Here is a 12,500-nt window from a genome sequence, read left to right as displayed (position 1 = left end):
TATTATTATTATTATTATTATTACAGCAGCGCTGGACGGAGGTAAGGATAGTGTATCTGACCTTTTTGTTTTCCGTGAACGGGTAGAGTTGGGGAAGTTGTCGGGCGGTTGTTCTCAGCGCTTCCAGTCGCAGCAGCAGTTCCGTCCCGGTAGAGTTCACCACACAACCCATAGTCTCATTAAGGCAGCGCGCGGCAGGCCGGGACTCTTCCGCCCAGCAGCGGGAGGAGGAGACAGCGGGGACAGAGTGAGTCTTCACCGCTCCCGCTCTCTCTCTCTCTCTCTCTCTCTCTCAGTAATCTCTCTCTCTGCAGCTGAGCTGAGCAGTGTGTGTGTGTGTGTATGTGTGAGTGTGTGTGTGTGTGTTTCGATGAGTGGACCTGAGCGCGTCTCGTTCATTAAGCGACAGTCCCCTCACGGCCCTGCGCTCCCGGCCCGGCCACTCCTCCTCTTCTTATCTCACAAGCTGAAAGGACGGAGTGATGTGCCGCGCGGGAGGACCCTCCCCGTTATCTTCCCCTCCTCTGACCGACAGATTCATCTGTCAGCCACGCACAAAACGCACAAACGCACAACACGCACAAAGCGCGCCTCCTGCTGTGAACCCAACCCGCCTTTAACACTATCATACCGGACAAACGGCACGCGCTGATTGTTATCGCCATGGTAACGATGCTTAACTGAGAGCTTTTTTAGATTCGCGTTTAACACACACACACACACACACACACACACACACACACACCTGGTTTTGCTTGTTGGCTTTTCACCGACCGCATTTTCACAATTTACTCTCGCAAACAAACTCCAGATTGCCATAATGATTTTTACGGTTTCTAAAAATAAATCATCGTTTCTAAAATAAATAATTACATTGAAAATAAAATAAAATAGCGTTACAGTAATCAGTCCTTTTGGGCTACAAAAAAAGAGAATAATACTAACGAATATTTACAGAGGGTCAGAGGAAACACTAATGATATAATTTAACCGACAAATTTAATACAATATCGATGAAACATTTTTTTACTGAGCATGTGTGGGATAAAGGCAATTTTCATTATTATTATTATTATTATTATTATTATTATTATTATTATTATTATGAGGTATTTTGCCATCATTTAAACCACTGTATATAGCCCAATTATGCAATTAATCATTTCATAAGTGTAAATGATGTATTATGTAGCCTAATGTTGTATTTTTAAGATACAACATTAACAGTTTTTCTATTACACCATGCCAGAAAATTCTGAAATGAAGCTCAAGGTGAATATGGCAGTATAATTATGTAATAGGCTAATTATAAATGATTTGATTAAAATCGGGCAAATCAAACCAAATGCATGGAAAACTGTCTAAAATCATCTACATGCAATGCTTAAAGAGATATTAATCTGAGTTTACGATATTTGATTTGATTGTTGATTTGATTTGATTTTACTCTGTCGTATACAGTTTTTTTGTTATTGTTGTTGTTGTTATACGACAGCTAAATTATTTTGCTACCATAAGCTACCACTTTTTGCACTTTCATATTCAAACGAATAACTGATTCATCTGAGATCTTTGGGAGAAAGTCTGAGTCTGCCACACGAAAACTGTTTCCGTTTGCTTTAATGGATTTATTTGATGGAGGAAATGTCACATACTTCGAATGGGTTACATGCAGAAGCACAGACTAAAGTTTGCTGTTAAACCGAGATGAGTCCGGTGCACGCTTGCTGCAGGCATATGCTAATGTCTTGCTTTCCCCCTGAAGCCATCCATTATGATGGTGCGAAGCTGTCTCTACAGTAAATCTTTTGAGGATCCGACAGCACTGAGAGGGGCATCTTGACCTCCTCACATCGCTTTCAAGTGCTGGGGGCAGATGCATCATCCATCACTAGTGTGACACACTATAATCCCCCCTGTGTCACACACACACACACACTCACACACACAGAGACATACGCACTCATATATATGAGTGTGCTTTGACAAGAAAGTGAACACATGCATAAACTTGGGCAGCCGTAAACATGTTCAGAAACACACATAGTAGGCAGGAGCTGAAATTTCAACCGTGTTTGGACGTCCATTTATGATTTTCAGATCTGTCCATTAACATATCGTACAAAAGCCATGCGACAGTGAAACAAGAAACAAGAAATCAGCTCACGCTGCTAATATTTATGATGATAAAACAAGGCAAGGTGCCTTCTTTTCACTCTAAATGTGGAATGAATATACTGAGGAACATGTGACCTCTGTACTCTCTCTCTCTCTCTCTCTCTCTCTCTCTCTATATATATATATATATATATATATCTGTCTACAGACTAATTTGCAGTATTAAATAATGATTCTCTTGTGAAAAGTCAAATTTAGTCTTGACTAGGATTAACATTTGCCCAGGAAACTGACCGTTGTTCGGTGGTTTGTAACTAAGAGACACTAGACTAAACACAACGCAAGCTTGATTAGGTTTGATTAGTATAACAGCAACAAAAAATGTAACATTATACAAAAAAACACGGAATGAACAAAACCTTTATATTCCAGTACCTTTATTTAGGCAACGTCTAACTGTGGGAATAGACGTGTGTGTGTGTGTGTGTGTGTGTGCCTCTTCACAAACAGAAGGAGATGGCATGGCAGGTCTTCGGTTGTTATGACAAACAGTTTAAGTGCGTCTCGAGAGATGATGGCTGAGGGTCAGGGGGTTAACATTCTGGCTGCTTTAATCCAGGGAGGAAAAGCTCGACATTTTCACCAGCGTTATTGCTATTGCTATCAGCGTCAGCTTCCCAATACACTCGAGTCTCCATCACCTTAACTCTTAACTGCGCTACACTTTTCTAAATTCTTCCCTAGAATGGGTGTTAAGCCGTGAATCTAATCTCGGGTCTGCGCTTTCCAGTCTCCCTGTTGACGCGTCTTTAAAAAGTTCGCTCTCGAGTGGCAGTTTTGCGACACCTCTGTAGATAACACTACAAAAACTACAGTATGTGAAACGTAGCTGTGAATTTATTTATTTTTTTGCTAACAGTGTTGCACCATTCTCAGTGTAGGTGACACTTATTATTCAAAGCCATTCACACTTTAAGTGACAGCCACTGACATCCAGATTAGGTTTAAAAAGCCCAGGCACAAAAACCACAGTAAGGAGAGTGGGGGTAAAAAAAAAAAAAGGACCTGGCGAATGAAATACATTATACATGGTCAGCTGTGTGTGTGTTTTGGGAACCGGGACGCAAACGACAAATGTGTAAACAAGTAAATAAATGATCTGGGTCGAGTTTTAAAAGGTTACGGCTACGTCTGAATTTGCTGGGCGTGCACATATTTCCTATAGCACTCATGCATTGTGCATGTTCAAATAGAACGGCAAAGTCCAAAGTTCGATGAATTATGCATTTTTGCATTGTGTCGCCTTTCTGAATAAATAATAAGCCGTGGGCTGCAAGACACCGCATAAAATGTGCATAAAAGAACGAAGAGGGAGAGAGAAAAAAAGGAGGGGAGAAAAAAAACAGCTAGCTGTCCAAAAGAAGAGGAAAAGTAAACAGAAACCATACATTTATTTCAGCAGGAGCTATTATTCTCGTCTGAGCTCAGCAGTGGCTGGTCATTCAAGTGAAAGGGCTTTAATGATCAGGTTTGCTAGTTGAAGTCAATTGTTGGTTGTCAGTCTCCGAGGCCGTCCCCCGGCCCCCCTCCCATCGTCCCTTGTTTGTAAGGCTTATGTTTCACGTGCCATGCTCAAAGAGGATGGTGACCACGCTGCTTGCCCCCGTCGACAGTGGAGGCACAGGGACAGAAAGGAAGAAAGAACGAGAGGAAAAAATAAAGGGGAAGGGGACAAAGGCCAAGGCTTTTGCTGCTCTCTGAGGCTCTGTGTTCAGCCAGACGGGGACATGGTCTAAACTGGCATTAGTAGCTGACCACTAAAGTACTCGACGGAGACAAAAACAAGCAGACCTGTGGAACTGACTCGGTTTTGCAGCAAAAAAAGTATATAAATATTTACAGCAAAATCAGAGCAAAGATCCCACCTTCTCTAAACCCGTAACAGTCTCCTGTACCATTTTTACATTTTAACCCACAACAGTGTCTGTGCTGTGAAATATCGTGTCTTACACATTATTTACCAATTTATTCATTATTCTGCATCGTTTTAAATTGCATCTGGTTTAACGTAAAAAAAAAACAAAAAAAAAAACACTATTGTAAATCCACTTATATCTTCACAGATTATTTTGTAGTTGTTGCTGTTGTTATTTTGTTGATTACAGCCAGGACTCAAAGGTTTTGCGTTTTTACTGATCTCTGTTCGGTTTTCAAGGTGGAAATGAAGTCATCCTGCATCACCATAGTGTGCTGGGGGAAAAAAATCCCCAACATAAAACACCACATATGTATTTGAAATGCGGGAATTTGTATTCCCTATCAAATCTAGGTATCGAAAACGAGCTGAATTAGGCGCAGACCTCTGAGGGTTAATAAACCATATACAGAAGCACACAAAGGCTTTCGTGAATAAATGTGAAATTTAAAACCGTGCGTATCTGATTTACCAGGTATCTTATCTCGCAGACAATAAATCCCTACCCAGCGTTTCAAAGAAGACAGGAAGTATATTCGCGCAATTCCAGGTGTGAGTGGTGTCCTCTTCTCCGGACTTATATCGTATACTTCTTTATAGGAGTGTTGACTCATTTCCGTTGACACGCAGACATTGAGAACGGCCCTGTGCAAACAATAGACCTGTTTGTTATCTATTGTCGGAGAGTCAGCGTCGTGACATCAGCAGGTCCTCTCCAAGTCTTCCTGACAGTACCAACTGCCGCGCGTCTCTTAAACACGCTGGACGAGGATCGCTCGAGCTTTAGTCGATTCACTGTGTCAATACCAGTCCGTGAGTAGTGAGAACTGCGATGGCGAGTGTGTTTGTCTGCCCGCAGCTAGATTTCAGCACACAATCACATTTATTTACTTAGGCTGAGTCATTGATTTACGACTCATGACTTCATCAATACTATCTTCAAATCCTTGCAACTGGTCTGAAAGGTGGTGTTATATGAACGGACATTTTTAAAAGCTCGACATATTTTCGCTCGACAAGTACAAACCTGAGACTTGTCATGAGGCCAGTTTCTGTCTTGCTTCTGGGAAAGGAATATGATTTGATCTGGCTATAAGAGACTTTCAATTATTAATATGCTTAAATATCCCTTTTAGGAGACGGGATTGTGGTTTGACATGTAGGTTTGTGGCTAGGACACGGAGTTACACGTTAATGTGAATGGAATGGAGGAGCAAAAAAAACATGAGTGTGTGAGACAAAGAGCCACAGAGAGAAGAGAGAACGGAGTGGAGCAAACACGACAAGGAAAGGCAGCTGACCTGATCTTCACTAATCTGACAAACAGCCAGGTTGTGCTCCTCGTAGGATGGCGCTGCCCGTACGTATTTTAGCCAGCTCCCGCTAGCCTCCAGCGCTTCGTCCAGGCAGAACTTCACATTGCCCATGTCGTCCACTACCTGTAGCACACACACACACACACACACAGACACAGTGCTGATTATATCACATTATGTCAAAATGATATCGAGTCTATATTGAAGCTATAAAGTGATAGTAAATCAAATTAAAATAAATTGTTTGGGATTATTTGTATAAATAGTTGTATGTATTTAAGAGAGCGGCGTTAAACCCTGATACGATGCACATCATTTCCCTTGCCATTTTGGCACATATTGAAAGCTGTTCAAGGTATATCAGTGAAAATTCCCTTTAAAGACCAAATAAGCTCTTAAATCTTCTTGGAGTGAAAAAGTGCTCCATCTCCACACACCCCCTGACACCCAGCCTGATCAGCGTCGGCTAACCCGACACCACAGAGGAAGTGAAGTTTGTGGTGTTCGGTTACTTATTGCAGGGAAAGGAGAACGACGAATGGTGGGGGGTGGGGTGGGGGGGGGGCTGGGTTGATAAGGGGAGGAGGAGATGGACCGAATGTCAGGAAATGACCGGAAGGAGCGTGGACGGCGTTCACAGTGGGGAAGATTTATAGCAAAAAACGGGAGGGGGAAAAAAATATCCCCTCTCTCGTCCATCAATATGCTCCCCACCCACAGTGAAAAGAACCTCGCTAAATTATTGCCGTGTACCTCTTTGAAAACAAAAACTTCGAAAGAATATTTGGTTCTGCTCTATCAAGTTGAAACAAAATATCAAGTGGGCAGTCAGCAATAAAGAGCGAAACTAAATATCCACGCAGCATAAATCCAAGCGGCTGTAAATCTAATGGTGCGATGTTTTTGGGCTTAGTGAGACTTTTCAAACGCCGACAGGAAGAATGATTATTAGAAACGTTTCGCTTCAAAGCGGCGATTCGGAAATTCAGTACGGACGCTTGTTAAGGTTTAATAGTTTCCTTGTACCTAAAATGAGTGTTATAACTAGATAAAAATCATGTTACAGATTATATATACTCATGACTATAAAAATACAGTACAATATATTATAGTATACTACACAAGAATTATAATTATAACACAGTGCACGTTCATTTCGTATATGATTTATTTTACAACCTCGTTATTCACTAAGATCAGTATCAGTACCACTTGTTTTCTGAATAAATCATTTCAATAGTTTTTATTTTACTTTATTATGTCTGGGTAATATAAAGACAGAATGACATTTAAAAACAAAAAAGAAGAAGAAAAAAAAAGATGCCACTGGTTTCTGGTGAGTTTTATTTCAAAGGCAGAAAATGCTGCGAAACCGTGCATCCTATTTTAAGTGGATTTTAAACACCCTACTCAGAATATCACTGCTGCAAAAATGTGGTTTGTGCGAATGTTGATAAGAATGTTGTATGTCTAAAACGAGGGTTTGACTGTTACTCGGTTCGGTCAGCGTCACGCGAGTGACAGTCCTCACTTTTTAAAATAACCGGCCTACAGACGCAGCTTGTATGAGTGTCAAATTGAGATAAAGAACCTGACATTTCACGTGTTAGGCGTTTATCGGGGTCTGTTATAGGAGCAGGTGGGCTGTTCGTCATTTAATAAAATTATAAATCGGAGCTATGCCATTTACTATATCTATTTACGTTTCAAGCCGCTTTTTGGCATGAGGTGGTAGATATGAAGCTGCACTAACAACACGTTCTTTCATCTGACTAACAAAAAGGCTTTCGGCCTGGTATTGTCGAATGCAGGAATGACATTGTAAAGCTGTTGCTTCGGTGAGAGCTACTGCTGCCGCAATTTATGGGAAAAGGCCTGGGATGATAGAGAGCAGGGCTCCCAGTTTATGTGCGAAAACAGTCACTGAAAACTAACCAGGCATAGGAGGAAATGATCCTGCACTCTGAACACTCATGCACACACACACACACACACACACACACACACATATGAACATGTTCAAGTGAGAGAGTGCTTGTCGACAGGCCTAGTGTGACTCTGGCTACAGGTATCCTGCATGTTTTATTAAGAGATGGAAAACAGTTTGAGCTGGGTGGAGGGGTGGAGGGGATTGCTGCAGCTGGGGCCGCTTGGGCGTAGGCAGGGTTCGAAAACACATTACACACCTTGAGAGGTAGCTCGGGGTGTGTTCTGGGTGTTTGGAAATCTGCAAACACTCCAGGCTCCAGGTGGAACGCTGATTTATGTACTGTACAACACAATAAAAAGGAAGAAGGGGGAAAAGGAATAAGGGAGGGGAAGAGAGAACTGCTGGTTTATTTAGCTCTCGGATGTCACACTGACACTTCCCTGGAAAGGTAGTGGCGCACGTCAGGATTATATCAGGATAATCTACCCCTCACTATTTCTTCCTCACTTCCCATGTGACCCTTTCCCATGAACCCCTACGTCTACGTTAAGATTACCGAGCCGCTTGGCGCTCTTTTTTTTTAACAGCCTAATTACCCTCATCTGGTGCCAAACTAATGGACTCATAGGGAAAACACAGGTGCTCGCTCTGTGCTTGGATACATGTCACAAGGTGAGAAAAGGGTGTGACGAAACACACCTAAATGTTTATATATATCTATATATATCTATATATATATAGATTTTTTTTTTTACTTCTCAACACCTTTAAATGAAGGAAATATTGCTGGTGATGTTGCTGCACTTTGGTGTTGCTGCACTTTGACACTAATGCTGGTGAAAGGTGTGTGGAGAAAATGTATGACCTCTGAACCAGCCAATGGACATATTATAAGCTAATAAAACGCACAAGGACTACAGGAGTGCAAAAGCGATGACGAGAAAAGAGAAACGACAGAGTAAAGGAGAGATAGAAAACATTCACACACACACACACACACACACACACACACACACACACACACACACAGTGTAACACCACTAACACCAGCATTTTGATTTGACCTATAAAGCAAGGCTGTGCACAGAAATTCCTCTGAAACCTTATCAAACTGTCAGCTGCTCACACACACACACGCACACACACACACACACAGCACTTTAACTGTGGAGGCTGTTCACTTCTGCATGACTGATACGGTGAACAAAGTAAGTAGCCTGTAAAACGTCACCTGCAGTCGTGACTCCGCCAGTCGTACCTGTAACATATCAATATTTTACAACCGTATCAGACATGATTTCTTCAGCACTATACTACCTGGAACAGGGAACCATTTAAACTGGCTCCTTCAAACATGCTTCTCATGGGCTTACAGGCCTCCAGTGTGTACACACACTACCTTTTTTTTGCTTCCTTATTGCTATGCTAAAATAATCACACCTTCGCTAAGGGAAAACACACTCCTGGGCTGGGTGTTAGGGTGCCGCTCTGCACAGAAGACGATAGGGAAATCACAATGCATTAAGAGCAAGCCGCAGTGAGAGACCTTATCTCTCATCTGTGTGTGTGTGTGTGTGTGTGTGTGTGTGTGTGTGTGTGTGTCTATAGAAAGCCCTGCGGTAGTGTTCAAACCTAAACCACATTGTGGAAACGTTTCGCTTCGTTCTTAGTACAGGGTTACTAAAAGGTGGCGAGTCAAGAGGTAACTTTACACCGTCTAAGCTGGGACTGGAGTGTGTGTACGTGTGAGTGTGTTTTATTTGCGGAATTGATGGGAATTATTGCATAATAGTTCAAGATAACTTTAAGAAATGATCAAAATATGCAACAATCGGCTATCACAGTAATCAGAGGAAAAATTAAATGATGTACAAAAAAAAAGAGATTTTATTTATTTATTCTTATTTTTATCGCCCACTCAGCTATTCAGTGTTTATGAAGTACTGACAACGACCGAAACGCTCTCAAACAAATGTAACATGAGGTCATCTATTCAGATATCTACTGGTATACCATATGGTCATGTGACCCGGGCCTAGTTATCAGTGATTATAAGTGCAATCTATTGTAATAGAAGTGAATAACGTGCAGCATTTCTGTCACGGATAGCCTTGATGAAGTTGTTACTGCAGCATTCCGATGGGGCCTGTTGGGTTTCCTGCTTCTGGATCGATGTGCTTTAGAAATATAGGAACGTTGAAAGAATTCCGAGTGCTAGATGGCCGAAAACAGGAAAGCATTGCCAACACTTCTGCACAGAACAGCTGAACACAATGGCTAATGCAGAGAGCTCTTCATCTTTCAGTGGGCCACACACACCGCGTTACACGCACACACACACACACACAGAATTCACAGTATCCTGGGGAAGTGCCAGTTTGCGTGTGTGTGTGTGTGTGTGTGTGTGTGTGTTTAACATCAGAACAAAAGCACTAAATGAGGCAGTGTGTTTAATCAATGTGTCTTACCGTGACTTGACTTTCAGATGAAATAAGAACTAAATATAAAGCACTTACTACTAATAATTAACGAGATACTAATAGTTTTTGAATTTGAATGTAAGTGAATGTTCCACTGTTGCGTCATCTGTACCGGACCTGATCAAACCAGCCACTTAACAAAATACATCTGGCTCAGTATTAAAGTGGATCCAAAAAAATAAATAAAATAAAAATAGAGACAGGTGACGAATGAAAGGAAAAATAAATAATTAAAGTGTGTTAGTCAGGTGTTAGTCCACAACAAGTCACCAGAACAGCTTTAATGCTCTTTAATGCTCTTTAATGACTCTGGAGCGATGAACAACATTCTTCCCAAAGATATTCACTCAACTGGAGTATCACACTCCGAAATCTCCCATAGGATTAGGTAGAGATCTGTTCACTGTGAAGGCCATAGCATATGATTTACTTCATTTACATCCTCATTAAACCTTTCATTGAGCCCTCATGCTCTGTGGATGAGGGGGGCGATGGGGCGGAGTCATCCTGGAAGAGACCACGCCTATCAGGATAGAAATGTTTCCTCATTTCAGAAGAACTTTGAGGATACAAGGATAACTTTCAGAAGAACTTTGCATTGGTTTAAAGTGACGCTTCTCTCTAAGGGCATAAGTGGACATTTCCCTCGACGTCTGTAGATTCGGAAATGAACAACAACATACTGAAAACGACAAACTCCATTTAGAAATATTTTCAAAATGCAGAAATTGTCGATACTGAGGATACTGTTAGCGTTCGAGTGAATAATAGCTACCGCAACACTACACTAATGGTCTGCACCGAATCGTTAAATCATCTCTTTGCTTTCTAAAATGTTAGTGTACTACAAATGTTCAAATTCTATAGCTAGAAACAAACAAACAAAAAAGACTATTAAACATGTACATACAGTATTTTTGGAGCAACATTCGGGATGAAATTACCCCGTCTCCATTTTCTCTCTAAATGCTAAAGTCGTTTGAAACAAATGACTTCGTTTCGAATGTATCGGTATCAGTAACCGTATCAGTCAGTACGTTTACATGGACAACAGTAATCCGATATTAATCCGATTAAGACAATACTCTGATTAAGAAGCTACCATGTAAACAGCAATTTTTTATTACCTTAATCTGATTAAAGTCATACTCAAAGTAAACACAAATCGAATTAAGACATGTGGAGTATTCCTGTTTTAATCGCATTATCAACATGTATTATAGACATGTACACACTTTAATCACATTATGAACGTCGTGTGGGAGTTTTCACCGCGTTTTGCGACAGGACACGTACACACACGGGAGTGCTCAACCGTTTTACGGCAAACAAGACAGCACGGCTGCGTCTGAAACTGCGTACTTACCTACTATAGACCTATAGTAGGCGAAATACATGTATCTCGGCTACTATATAGTAGGTAAGTACGCATTTTGGGACGCAGCCCACGGCTTCAAGCAGTCGTCTATTTGCACGTACAGCATGACAAATAATTAACTGCACTTGAAGCATTCGTAAAAATTTAAAATAAAAACACCCAAAACTGTATACGGTACCATAATGATGACGGACTGTATGTCGATACGTGAAATTCTGGAGGGACGTCGGACGGCGTGGCGCGGTGACGTAATGACGTGTGCCGTTAATCGATCTATGTTCTATAACATGTACAACGGGAACATGAAAGGAATATTCTAAAAACAACTCATGTAAACACCTTAATCACAATATCGTCTTATTCAGAATAAGTTCATAATTAGATTACTGCTGTCCATGTAAACATAGTCAGTGTTGCTAAACATGACCAGGGAAAGAGAAATAGACAGAGAGATGAAGCCCTCTAACTCTCTGGCAGCTAGAGGGCAGTCATGCACGCGCTCTACAGAGAGTTGGAGCACGGAAATGAGGGGAAAAGAGCGGAAAGGTCAGGCTCTCCTCCTCGTGAACAGACGTGCACTCTCGCACTCCATCACTCTCTCATCACAGTCCGAGGCCGCTTCTCCCGAGCGGCCTCGCACTTCAGCCGAGCGCCGTGACGTCGTGATTCACCGCCAGTGCCTGCAGGGCTCAGAGCAGCTCTGTCTGATCAAATCTTTAAACTCTATCTCCGAATATTCAAAACATCCCTCCTTTCAGTGGCAGGTCCACTCTTTATAGAAGCCGAGACACCAGCTGCATTTGATCACACAAGGGGGTTCACTCTGAATCCATCTCTAGTCGAGTATTTTTTTTTTTAAAAATAGGCTTAAAATGTAATACTTCACAAAGATGAATATGAACAACCGTAGGAACGGGAATCGTTTTAGGAACAGTTTGGACAAATGTAGCTGACCTTCATGTTTGGTGTCTGATTGGTTTGCATTGTACAAGTCGGGAATTATCACACGGTGTTTGACCGTATAAGCATAACTATAAGCAAAAAAAAATGAAACCTATTACCACCTGAATAACTTCTTTATTTGGAATGACTTGGAAAGACCTCTTGTACCCGTATCTGACACTTGGTTGGAGTGAGACCAAACTCTGTGCTACAGTAACCCCATAAGTGAGTCTATTCACAATGACTTAGCAACTTGACACGTTTCGAATGAAGTGTGCGATTATTTAGATGTGCGCTTTGATTGACGCTAAACTGGAGGCTTGTGCGAGAAATAAAAGACGTAGACACGAAGCACGTCTCG

At 41.6% G+C, this 12,500-nt stretch overlaps 1 protein-coding gene across 2 annotated transcripts in view; it reads right to left on the bottom strand.

Moving 5' to 3' along the window:
- The window catches only part of prdm16 (PR domain containing 16), a 172,787-nt gene that overhangs the window by 18,533 nt on the left and 141,754 nt on the right, over window positions 1-12,500 (bottom strand). For both annotated transcript variants that reach the window (XM_053624508.1, XM_053624509.1), the window contains exon 4: window positions 5,395-5,532. In XM_053624508.1, coding sequence (XP_053480483.1) covers window positions 5,395-5,532 — 138 coding nt within the window. The remainder of the gene's footprint in view (window positions 1-5,394; window positions 5,533-12,500) is intronic.

Source organism: Ictalurus furcatus, chromosome 5 (assembly GCF_023375685.1).
Source record: "Ictalurus furcatus strain D&B chromosome 5, Billie_1.0, whole genome shotgun sequence".
Lineage (NCBI taxonomy): Eukaryota > Metazoa > Chordata > Actinopteri > Siluriformes > Ictaluridae > Ictalurus > Ictalurus furcatus.
This window is presented reverse-complemented; position numbering and strand designations above follow the sequence as displayed.